Raw genomic sequence first — 11,781 nt, 5'->3', positions numbered from 1 at the left:
CAAACCATCACACTTCAACTCCCATTAACTTCCCCCCTTTAGTACTATCCCATATTTTTTAAATACTTTCTACCCTCTAGCCCCAACAACATCCGGACCAACTTCCTTCGTCCTCTCGGACAATTCATTAAATTCTATTCGTGTAACACATCGTATTTGTATAGCCCGCTCGAGTATGGCCCATTGGCTCTGAGTATCATCTGAGAACGATGAGGACTCTCTTACAACATCAAGAGAAAGAAAAGTACAAGAGACAGACACACAGATTAGAGAAAAAAAAGACGCTTAGAGTGTGAGCGCTTGCATCTGATGGCACGCGTCGGTCAATTGATTCTGATCGCCGGCGGCGGGATGACTCGAGTGGTTCGCGTGATGACCGCGTGGCGTCGCCGGGGGTGTAATCGGCAAACGACCGACCGAGTTGCTCGAGGCGTCACCAGCGCCGCCCAGACTGTCGTCGGACACCTTACCGCCGGTACCGCTGTTTCCAGGATTATTCTGTACGAGACCGCCGTTAACTTTGTATTTGTTTTGTTGTTGCTGACGCAGCATGGAGGCGCCGGTCTGCCCGGTACTTCCGGTGGAGGTGTACTTATCCGAGGACGACGTCTTGTTCCGTCCGGTCGGTAGTATAGAGGTGGCCATCGCGTAGCGTCGCTGTTGCTGCTGGTGCTGATACGGATGCTGATGGTGTGACGGTGGTTGGTGATGGTGATGCTGCGCCTGGTGCTGATGATGATGTTGATGTTGGGGCGGGGGCGGAGGAGGCTGATAGCGGTTTTGTTGGGCAGGAGCGTAAAACTGGACCTGAGGGTTGGGCGGTGATAGAGTTGGGAGTAGTCGAGTCATGGGGGAATAGGGGGCCGGGGGTGGGCTCACCGGATGTTCATTTGCCGTAACCGTTTCCGGTTGCGATTCATTTGATTGACTGAGAGTGTCGCTACCCTGACTACTGCTCGCGCTCTTGGTCGAATTGCTACCGGTATTATTCCTATACGAATTACGTTGAACGGCTGACTTACCGTTTGAACTCTCGTTCGCGTTCTCGCTCGAAACGTAAATATTGCGACGACCATTGGCGTTATCGAAATGCCTCGATTCGTTCGTCGTTCTCTGAGGGCCTGAGTTACAGGTATAAAAGTGTCCGTTGACGTACGGCGGGACGTTGTAGCTCGAGGACTTTTGAAAAGCTTGAGCGGAGGAGTGAGCCAGGGTGGCGATGGATTTTTGCGACGTATAAAAGCCGGAAGGCGACGGCGAGCCCAGGTTGGCGCTTCTCTTGCAATACTGATGGGCAGGACCGTGAGATACGCGTGGAGAATTAAATGCATTACCACCCGACTGATACTTGTGACCCATCATCGCATGGTCCACGGATGCCGCGTATCTCTGCGGTCCCTTCCCGTAGCCACCGGTATGATGATAAGCGCCCGAGATCAGGGCGATGTTAAGATTCGGTGACTTTGCGTAGGCGTTTTGTGTACCCACTACCTTCGAGTAGTCCTTGTGCGTGACATTCTGCATCTTGAAGCTCGACTCGAAGCTAGTGGGTTGATTGTAATGATGCGGTGGAGGTGTGGGTAGGAGGCTGCCCCCGGTCGAGCCGTCGTGGAACGACGGGGGCTGCGGCGGAGGTGGTGGCGGTGGCGGAGGCGGAGGCTGTTGCGGTCCGTGCGTGTGAGGAATGTAAACCGCGGCCGGATGATGGTACAAGATGGTCCTGCAGTGCATCTGATTGCTGTTGCACTCCTCGGCATTGTTCAAGGAACTCTGCGAGCCGTGCAAGTTCGCGGTGTGGATTGCGATCGGATGGTAATTCGTATATCGAGCGGACACGGGGAATTTGAAGGGCATTAAGGATACCAGAGGTGTAGCCGATCCCGATGGCTGAACAGCCTGCGTTTCACTGTGCGGTTGATCCGAGTGGCTCGACGTTGAACGACAGTCCTGCGATATTTATTCAACACGTCGTTTTGCAATCCTCACTCTCGATGGTTATTTTTTTTGGTTCTTTTTTTTTTGGGTTTTTTTTTTTTGTAAATTCGATACGTCACGATTCGCACTACATCCCTTCCGCCTACGCCGATTATTTGGCTTGATTCTCGAGGAGATGAGCCCCGGGTATGCGAGAAATGGATTTATGAAGATTTAAGAGAAATTCATCGAGAGATGTTTTATAGTCTTGTTTCTTCTCTTTTTTCTTTTAAATGAACATCCTCATCGTATTACTACATTATTTTCTAACCACAAACCTTTCTGCAACCACAAATAATGCAAACGAGTCTCATGATGTTCTGCAATGGAATGCCTTGTAAGCTTTTGTCATATTGCCCACAGACGCTATTAGGCAATGATAGTGAACAGTGATTTATGATTTTTTTGCAATTCATTCATAAATATTGAACCAGCAATATATCATTAAGCAAGTAGCGCATAGCCAGAGCCGTTCTCCTTCGTTAACCAAGTAGTGACGAAAAGCGAAAAGACATATAACGAGTCGTCCGAAAAAAAAAAAAAACATGGGAAACACGGTGTCTACTTTTCCTCTTATTGAAACTCGAAATGAAATAAATCTATACATATATACATCTCTCTCAAGATATAAGATTCACAAACGGAATTCAAATACCGAAAATATTTAGTACTCGCATATAAATCAATAAAATCAGTAAAGCATCAAGTCTTCTGGATTGCTACAAAATTCACGTGTCGAATAAAAGAATAGCGTATTCTCGAAGGAAAAAAGAAAATGTAGGAAAAGTGGACAACCGAGCAATTATCATGAACATACGACAAGCGTACAAGGAATGCGAATGAATAAGGATAAACCGTCTTCCCCCATAGGCGACTCACGCCGTCCGGTAGACACGGCCGATCCATGGAAAAATAAATTGATCATTAATCAAATTTACCTCTTGGTTAGAAGTCTGAGCGTCAGCTGATGTCTGTTGGCAGGTAGCAACAGTAGAAGCATCAGTTGCATAGAGCAATAGCTGCTGATCCGGTAGGCCGAGAGTAGCATGTGCAGATGATGGAGGCGGAGGAGGACCTGGCGGTCCAGCGGTGGGGAACGAGTAATAAAGATGCTGTTCGATCTGAGTTGGAGCCGGTGGGCATGTGACAAGCGGAGGATGATGAAGCCCAGGAGGCGGAGGACCGCCCGTAGAATAGAAGTGGTGATTGGCTGAGGGTGGCGGGGGTGGACCAAGAGATGCAACTGACGAGAGGCCTGACGTCGTTGCAGATGAGGGCTGCTGTTGGTGAGAGACCGTAGGCGTACTTGTGGCTCCGGTTGCACTGTTACTACCGTTGATATTAGTGTTACCACTGTTGTTACTGCTGGTACCGTTTGAACCACCGATACCAGGAACACCCTGACCCCCACCACCTCCACCACCACTTCCGCCGCCGCCACTTCCACTGCCAATGTTGCTCTGTGGACCGCTGCTCGTTGTGTAAAGATATTGTGGAGCACCGGCGGCAGCTGCTCCAGCGTAATACGAATCGTACTGCAAAGAAATTATGAATTGTATCGTTAGATTTTAATTCAAAAAAAAAATTAAATCACTGATTACAATTAGTTATTAATTATGCCATTCGTTAAAGTCTTTAAGCACACTTTAATATGCATTTTCTGTATAAGCGTGCGAAGCTCATGGAACTTCATGGAATCCCTCTTACTGATAAGATTTAATTAAATAAATATTATGCAAGTGAAAGTATGCATCGTGACTTCACAATTTGCTTTTACATACAGGTTCCTTATAGACCTGTCTCTGAAGGAGTACGGTAATTATTTGACTTGCAATCGTTCTTAATAAAATATATATCTCCTCTGTCATGTATTAATTGATGACATTCCTACTAAGTAGCTTCGAGGAGAAGCACTGCCGATTGCATGGCAAATTAATTTGCGTATCCTTGATAAATCAGTATGACATTTACATGGAAAACATGCGCTGGCCGATCGTTGAAGTTAGACAAAAATCATATTAATTTTGAGCTTCACAAAGTAAATATGTAACGTCACCATCCTATAAGCACATTGAAACACGGTGGTGCACACTGTAATGTAATACGAAATGAATTATTTATACAGCACGATTATGATTGTGTTACATGACACTTTCCACTAATTAGAATGCAATTCTAGACGAATGTTCAAGAATTTAAATAGCTTCTGGCTGATCCGACAAGCAGTTCAATTATTCTCCCAATTTTCTTTAGATGAAATGTATCATGGTGTATCGTCTCAATGCATCTCGATACGAAAAATTTCTACAAGTACTAGTTACAAATAACTATACCCAGGGCATTAAGGACAATAACAACAAAATATATAAATTTTCGCTTCAAAGTGAAAAACGGCATTCCACTTCTGCATCTATAGTCTATCGACATTATTAAAATCGCTGAATTCTGCAGAAAGTAAAAAATATGATTTCAAAGTAACGACGTAACTACCGACTATCTATCTTATCTGCCAAGTTGATCTATTATCCCCATGAGAAATGACATGTCAGTTGCTGAAGATATTCTTCGTATACAAAGTGCAGTCAAAAAGATTACATATGCAGCAGTGAAACGTTGTGCGTAATACCAATTGTGATTTTTACGAAATTCTTGTATTGAGTGAAATGATGCAGATTCACAAAATGTATCAGTCCAGGACTATATTGCGTTCGGATACTGGATACATGCAAGAAACATGCGACATATTAAATTTGACGAGAGAAAGAGAAACAGCGAGAGAGGAGAAAATACGAGAAACATAAAATGCGTTTACATGCTGGACACGTAGCATAGACCATATACCTTTAGACCTCAATACTGTATAGCGTCGAGAAGGACGTAAGTAGGCATTTGCTGAGGGTTGGGTAGAAACGCCGGTGGCATGGCTTCTCCCATAAGACCGTTTGTCTGTCAAACCGTAACCGATATACTGTTTAATCCCAATACAATAGCATACACCCGTGATCGATAATTCAATATGACTAAGAATTTCCTACGGATTACGAGAAGTACCTACATACCCGAATAATTTTTCTTTTCCAACAAGAACAGTATTTCATTGCACAACAATGCTGGTTACTTGAATGACTTACCGGCATTGGGGTATACTGGTACTGTTGTGGCATGTATAATGATGGCGCTGGGCAAGGATACATAACTGGTGCGAATGTCTGGTGCCCCGTTGCTGGTTGAGGTCCTACGAATTATCAATTACGTTTATTGGTCCTTAGATACATGCACATTGTAATTCTTGATTCAGTAATTGAGCGAAAATACGTTTATTCTTTAAGGCCAATGACAGTTTTAGGCAAGGTAAGTTAGTAGGTCAGTTTAGTAAGGTACTAAAAGAATACAAAATTCAGAAAAACTTTTATGCAATTTATGTCATGTGTAATTGGGAACACGTGATTTAACCTAAAATATATGAATGTTTAAAGATATGAAATTGCGAACTCTTTTGAAACTCACCAAAGACTCCTGCTGCTTGATATATGGTTGCAGGATCAGCGGAAGGAGCAATGGGAGTACCAGGAGCCGGCGCTCCTGTGTTGTAGAATGTCATTCCACTTTGATACGTAAGACCCATTCCTGGTGGAAATTATTCAAAATGATGTATTAAGTCTGATCGATGCATTATCAAAGATACAAGGAATGATTCTACACTCTCAATGAATAGTCGAGTTATATTCTTGAAGTTTTATAGCACTAACCATTTGTGTAGTAATATGCATTGGAGGGTACTGCAGGAGGCGATCCAGAACCTCCGTCAAATGACCTATTGAAAGGTTGTTTCTTAATTGCAGGAGCTATGTTCAGCTTTCTCTCCCTCAATACAATACATTCAGACTGTAAAAAAAAAGAAAGAACACTTAAATAATGTGTAGAAATCACAACGAATAAATGTGTTTGATAAATATAATTTTTGCTACAGTATTAGATTAAGTGTGGATAAAGATGATAACCTCTTGCTGAAGTCTTTTTGCTTCCTCCTCAGTTTCAAATGTGACAAAACCATATCCTTTAGAAACTCCGGCACGGTCGGAAATTATTTTTGTAGCTTTGACATTGCCATACGCTGAGAAGAGTTGTGCAAGTTCTGCTTCGCTGGTACTTGCTGAGATACCACCCACAAATATACGATTAGGTACCAGAGTGCCATATTTTGGCGCTGCCATTGCAAGGCTCGCCGCTGATGCAGGGCTGGAGGCTGGACTGGACCCCTCCGTACCCCCAGTTGATGCCGAACTCTATAAAAAGATAAGATAGCATTTAACACAGATAATTACTACAGATTTTATGGACAAATAATATAACACAGAAATATTCCACCCTTGCCTGCAATCAAAGGGATAAAATAATGTTATTAAATACTACAATTCACTTATATGTGAGAAACAGTTTCATGAAAAGGTTTCAATTTCAATCATTTATACTACACATGAAAATGCTTCTCACCACATTGATACAATACAGCATTCTAATTGTATTCTTTAAAATCAATATTTTATATAAGAGGATACACAAAACTGTCTGGATGTAAATTAATACTTCTCGATATTCTATAATCAAAGACTCACATTCATATTTAATTCAGTATAAATATGATTCATCAAATCTAAGTGAGAAGATTATACTGCATATAACAGATAAAATGTAAAGAATTAACACACAATGTATTCTCCTTCTTTGCAATGAACAGCATTGCAAATAATTATACAAATAGGCAAAGGATCCAAATATATAAATTATACCACCACAAAAGAAAAACAGGAAACAGAAGTTTGTCATTGACTTCAGAAATATCAGAATATTTACACAAGGAATATCATTCACTACAATTATTCCATTCAGTTTATAAGCTGCTACAAGTCTAGTACAGCTCATAAGCTTTACAATCTAAATATGAGACAGAACTATAGCCAGAGCTTCAATATACAAAACTGAAAACCAGAAACAAAAAAACTGTCGCAAATATAAAACCTCCGAACAAGTCTGAACTTGATCACGGCCGTCTACACTAAATACACGTCCAGTTAAAATCGAGTAATGAAAAAAAACATATTTCATGAAGATGAATAGCTAAAGAGGGCGAGAGGGAGAGACAGAAAAGAAAAGAGAAAAACACAAGGATCAAGGGTGAGTCTGAGAGGGAAAGATAGAGATATATTTCAAAGGGACACACAGAAAGAGTAACAAAGATAAAGAGCGACAAAAGGGAAAAGCCATAAGAATCGAGAAAGATATAGGTTATCCGTACTGTCAACTTACCGTGTCGCGCGAATTATCGGCGACAGCGACGCTGGCAACGGCGCTGCAGCCGATAAGCGTAACAACAAATCAAAAAGCTCCGACTAAAAATATTGACAAGCCGGAGTGAGAGGCCGCGCCGTGATATCGCGAGATCGATCGACGATTCTCCGAATCGTTTCTCGATCGAGGTTAATGGCCGTGACAGTGGCGGCGGGAAGGTGCGTGACTTTCCCTCTCGCGATCGAGTCACTGTGTAACAGGGCGAGAACGTGAGAAAGCGGCGAAATTGTCAAGGGTAAGAGAAGAGAGTTCGAACAGCTCACCATCTTCGAGAGTCGAATTGGTCGAGCTCGTAGGCAGTTCCTGCTGGTCGTTGTCCGCTTTCCCAGCAGTGGAAGGTCCCCCTGGCCACGCTCGAGGTCACCTGGCTCTACCCAGGGACTGGCGAGGAACGCTACGACGATTCCAAGAGAACTCCCGGCCTCTGGCGAAGCTCCTGTTCCTTTTCGCTGAACCTCCAAGCACCACGGAATTCCCTTTACAAGATGGCGGACAAATCACCTCACGTCGCGCCACACCGCGCCACAATCACTTTGCTTTTGAATATGTTTCATTGATTTCACACGGATGAATTTTACTAGATTATTAGTACTTGTCCATTCTTTTCTTTAGGTTTCATCGTTTCTTTTCTCTTTTAAAATACAATGTTTATACTCTATGTTCACTTTACTTTTTCTATTACGAATCCATTACCTGTCTTCCTTATTCGTACAGTATACTCGTTCTCGTAAAATACACCTCCCTCTCACTCTCTCTGCTCAAGCTTAGGTAAATTTATTACTTTGTAAATTGAATAGCTTGAAATGTCGGAGATTCTACTATTGTTAGACATTGGAAATGTTCTACAAATTTTTTTAAACATTATCTTCTCCATTATTCGTGCAATTGACGACGTCTTCACAAGATACTTTTACGCCAACAACGAATGTGGTGGCAACTATGTACCACTGTCTACTAAAATTTCATTATTAAGTGCGCAAAGAGTTAACAGTCTGCTCAAGGTACAGATGATTTAGAGGACAAAAGATGTGACAATTTATTTAGTGCCAACCAGACAAAGGAAGGGAATGGTAATACGGAATCAAATTTATTTTTAATTATTTTATAACTTGATTTATTCTTTCAGATTTACAGTACCTTTTTCATTATGTAAATGCGAACGAGCAAACAGATGAAGCTGCGTTTTATCAGTAATGCGGAAATGACGTCACGAAACTGTTGATTTGCATCTCGAGAATCAAGCGTGTAATGAAAAGTTAGCAAAGAACTCGAAGAATTTTGTCGGTCTGTTTTGTCAGAAGACGCATCACACTTTTTGATTAGAAAGTCTTTTATCTTATTAGGACTCTGAGTAAGATAATTGACATCAAAATTTTGTTATATGTTAAATTTTTATTTCTGTCATATCTGAACGCTTACGCTGAGCATAATGCACCTAACATTGATAGAAGAAAGAAATTCAAATGAATACGAGTAAAAAATAATAACACTAAACCACTAAAAATATATTTTGTGTGCCTTAATGAGTTCCTTTAATTGAAAATAATTAATTGAGCAGTAATATCAAATAATAATGTCAGTTTGTAATGGTGGAATAAGGCGGTTGCCAGGCTACTTAAAGAAGATAAAGAACTTACCTAATTCCACGATTGATATGTTTTCTGTTCTCTTCTCAAGGCGAACATATTAATTATCAAATAGACCGTAATGAATAACCGAATGCAAATAACTGAAATGGTAACGAGAAACGCGAACGGAGGGAAAAGAATGAAAACGTCCTTCCTCACAGCATTTTCAGCTCAGAAAACTAAAAACAACCGGCCCCCTTCACAGCGCTAGTCATTGCTCAAATTAAAGGACCCTCAACCGTATGAAAATGTTCGCGTTAGAAGTCATATGTAAATTTAAGATATATCTTGGGGATTAACAAAATGAGATTTATTTAACAACATATCTAATTATATCAATTATACTGAGATACAAATTAAACTAACGAATTTAAACAACTATTTTGACTTATGCCGTATAAAATTGGTCATTGGTCAAAATTCAACTGTTTAAGCACAAATCAAAAAATATGCTACTATAATAATGTAAATTTCGTACTATAGTAACGCAATAAACAGAGAAAAAACAAATTAATAAGATTGCGCCCCGAATAAAGGGTAATAAAGAGGTATAGAATTAATTAACGAATGTCAAAAAATTAAATATTCAAAAGTATTATTATTATTACAAATTTAGGTCCTAAACAGTTAATACGTTATAAGTATAAAACTTTAATCGACGTAACGAAATTATTTACAAAAAATGTACAGACACAATTTGACAAACGCGCATTATGCGTAATTCAAATCAAATGCCGTGGAATTCGACGAGACTATTATATACTGTGCTTCTTCTTGATTTGGATAGTCTGATATCATCTGCGACGCAACGTTGAGATTCTGGAAAGAAACAAAAGTCTCAATGTCCTTCGTAATTCTCAATGATTCTCTTGTATTTACGTTGCCTGTAAGTAGCATATCAAATGTTCAAGTATATATACCATATATGTATATACACTGACCCAATTAAATCATAAATTCCCATAATGCAATAATGAATGCTTCTTATTTAGTCCCTATACATATACAGTATACGTACTTACAATAGAATTATAAATTCTTGTATTATGTATTATAAACTTACATATTTTTTATGCATTGCAAGGCAAAAGGTACAGACTTGTGGTCTGGATTGAGAATCACCCAGTTTACTCATAAGCGGTGACAGATTATTTTCCTCAAGCCGCAAACACGGCTGATCTATGGCTCCTGCGACGAGTACAGCGCCCAAATGACTAATGTAGCTACTGGCCAATCTTAATGTTTCTATTTTCGACAATTTCCTATCAGCCGGCTCCGTGGGGATCAATGTTCTCAAGGCAGTGAAGGCTGTGTTTACGCTGCACAGTGAAGATTGGGATTCTTGAGTTGCGTACCTGTATTTACGTCACTTAAAGACAGAATCTAATAACGTATCATTCTCGGGTACAAACCCGAAAATACCTAATTATCGATTATACAGCGATTAATCGAATGAGGTAACACATCCCGTTAACACAGATCCAAGTATCAATCTACTGGGTTGTAAACAGAAGGCAAAAGAAAGACAGTCATTCATAACTCTCAAAGAAACATTTCAAAAATTCCCAAAGGATATCTTGCACAATTCCAATTTAACGCATCCAGTTAATCTCGTACACAAAGGGATTACGTAATTAATAAAATATTAAAAATAACTCATAATAATCTAATTTTTCAAAAAAAGACAAGGACAAGTGTTTACCTATGAGTTCGATCTCTCTCACGTGCATTCGCCTGATATCTCTGTCTAGCTGGTTCTTCCTTTTTCCTGGCTGCCATCTCGTTTACGCACTTGTATTCTCTCGGTGCAATTCTTTTTCACAAATTATAATAAATCTAATGACTGGCTCTACAGAAAAGTGGACTTACGGCGAGAACACTCCTTTTATGAATGAATAGGCGTGAGCAACGTGCCCCTGAGGCGACACACCCCACCAAGAGCTTCTTCTCTTTCCGTTTGCCACTAGGCATAGTCATCATCATCAGGAGCAGCACCACTGCGACGAGAAGTGGTGTGCAGTATAGATATGTATATATAAAGATACAAAACCATTGCCAGTATGGCTAACATCATTGCCATTGCTATACAGTAGCACGTGCACTACACGTGTGTACGTGCAGTCACAACGTTCGTTCTACTGTGCTAGTACGGCGACTCTCTCAACAAGTGGCCAGACTCTGGGTTTCACATTACATCCAATAAAAACAAGCCGCCAGGCCCAGGCCTACTGTCAGCAAAAAATTCCATCTGTTAAACTAATTAGAGTAGTTTTCTGGTCCTTTCGCACGTAATTCCAAATCTATCCGACTTTTACAATCTTCGCTCGCGCTGTCTTACTTTACAATTTTTCTAGATCTTACAACCGGCTCAATACTTATAGATACTGTGATTAAGATTAACATTCATTTTTTAACCATAACGTACAGATTTAGAGCTGATTGATTGCAATATGTTATACCTATACAAGAATCTTAGTGGACTTGTACAGAATTTAATTAAACGCAATTAAAAGTTTTATGATTTCCTTCTCCTGAAGTTCATGACATTGCATGCTAAAGCAATGAGAATGGTGCAGGTTTTTAAGTTGAAAAAATATTAATTAAAATCCACTTATTAGTTATCATGCATTTCAAACTTTCATTTACGCAGACTCCTGTGAAATTCTAAAATTTTAAACTTCATCTCACTCCATCAACAGTCTTGATTAAGAAATCCCTCTAATATCGAAGAGACTTTTTTTATCTGGATCAGTATACCTACCAGTGTTTGATGGTGAGAATGATTATTATAATCCATAGTGAAAGTCTGTATCCTATTTATGTATATAAG

General features: G+C 40.2%; 2 protein-coding genes across 7 annotated transcripts; both read right to left on the bottom strand.

Moving 5' to 3' along the window:
* Window positions 1–6: 6 nt before the first annotated feature.
* LOC107274932 (atrophin-1) lies at window positions 7–9,382 on the bottom strand. 5 transcript variants are annotated; one of them, XM_025079885.1, is made up of 8 exons: window positions 8,961–9,382; window positions 7,587–7,799; window positions 5,976–6,260; window positions 5,724–5,859; window positions 5,482–5,601; window positions 5,106–5,209; window positions 2,913–3,509; window positions 7–1,947 (listed from the first exon to the last, which is right to left on the bottom strand). In XM_025079885.1, the coding sequence occupies exons 2-8, from the start codon at window positions 7,587–7,589 to the stop codon at window positions 286–288; spliced, it is 2,907 nt and encodes a 968-aa protein (XP_024935653.1). In that variant the 5' UTR covers window positions 7,590–7,799; window positions 8,961–9,382; the 3' UTR covers window positions 7–285. The 5 variants fall into 5 exon arrangements, with proteins under 5 accessions (XP_024935653.1, XP_015610019.1, XP_015610018.1 ...); XM_015754533.2 differs by lacking the exon at window positions 8,961–9,382 and adding an exon at window positions 7,282–7,512 and having other exon boundaries at window positions 7,587–7,897; XM_015754532.2 differs by lacking the exon at window positions 8,961–9,382 and having other exon boundaries at window positions 7,587–7,896.
* A 147-nt stretch (window positions 9,383–9,529) lies between these two features.
* LOC107274940 (basic helix-loop-helix transcription factor scleraxis) lies at window positions 9,530–11,668 on the bottom strand. Of its 2 annotated transcripts, none has more exons than XM_015754550.2 (3): window positions 10,654–11,668; window positions 10,015–10,306; window positions 9,530–9,770 (listed from the first exon to the last, which is right to left on the bottom strand). In XM_015754550.2, exons 1-3 carry the CDS (start codon window positions 10,728–10,730, stop codon window positions 9,663–9,665), a joined length of 477 nt encoding a protein of 158 aa, XP_015610036.1. In that variant the 5' UTR covers window positions 10,731–11,668; the 3' UTR covers window positions 9,530–9,662. The 2 variants fall into 2 exon arrangements, with proteins under 2 accessions (XP_015610036.1, XP_015610037.1); XM_015754551.2 differs by having other exon boundaries at window positions 10,015–10,270.
* Between the last annotated feature and the right edge of the window lie 113 nt (window positions 11,669–11,781).

This window comes from Cephus cinctus, unplaced genomic scaffold (assembly GCF_000341935.2).
Source record: "Cephus cinctus unplaced genomic scaffold, Ccin1 Ccin1_scaffold0123, whole genome shotgun sequence".
Classification (NCBI taxonomy): Eukaryota; Metazoa; Arthropoda; class Insecta; order Hymenoptera; family Cephidae; genus Cephus; species Cephus cinctus.
Note: the sequence above shows the minus strand (reverse complement) of the source record. Positions and strands in the feature narration are given on the sequence as shown.

Coding starts and splice junctions, on each gene's coding strand:
- LOC107274932 (XM_025079884.1), bottom strand. CDS start 6,623: ATGAATCATATTTATACTGAATTAAATATGAAT. Junction 5,860..5,975: donor CAAAAAGACTTCAGCAAGAG/GTTATCATCTTT, acceptor TTTTTTTTACAG/TCTGAATGTATTGTATTGAG. Junction 1,948..2,912: donor CTCAGACTTCTAACCAAGAG/GTAAATTTGATT, acceptor TAAATATCGCAG/GACTGTCGTTCAACGTCGAG.
- LOC107274940 (XM_015754550.2), bottom strand. CDS start 10,730: ATGGCAGCCAGGAAAAAGGAAGAACCAGCTAGACAGAGATATCAGGCG. Junction 10,307..10,653: donor GAGAGAGATCGAACTCATAG/GTAAACACTTGT, acceptor ACGTAAATACAG/GTACGCAACTCAAGAATCCC. Junction 9,771..10,014: donor TTGCAATGCATAAAAAATAT/GTAAGTTTATAA, acceptor GTTTCTTTCCAG/AATCTCAACGTTGCGTCGCA.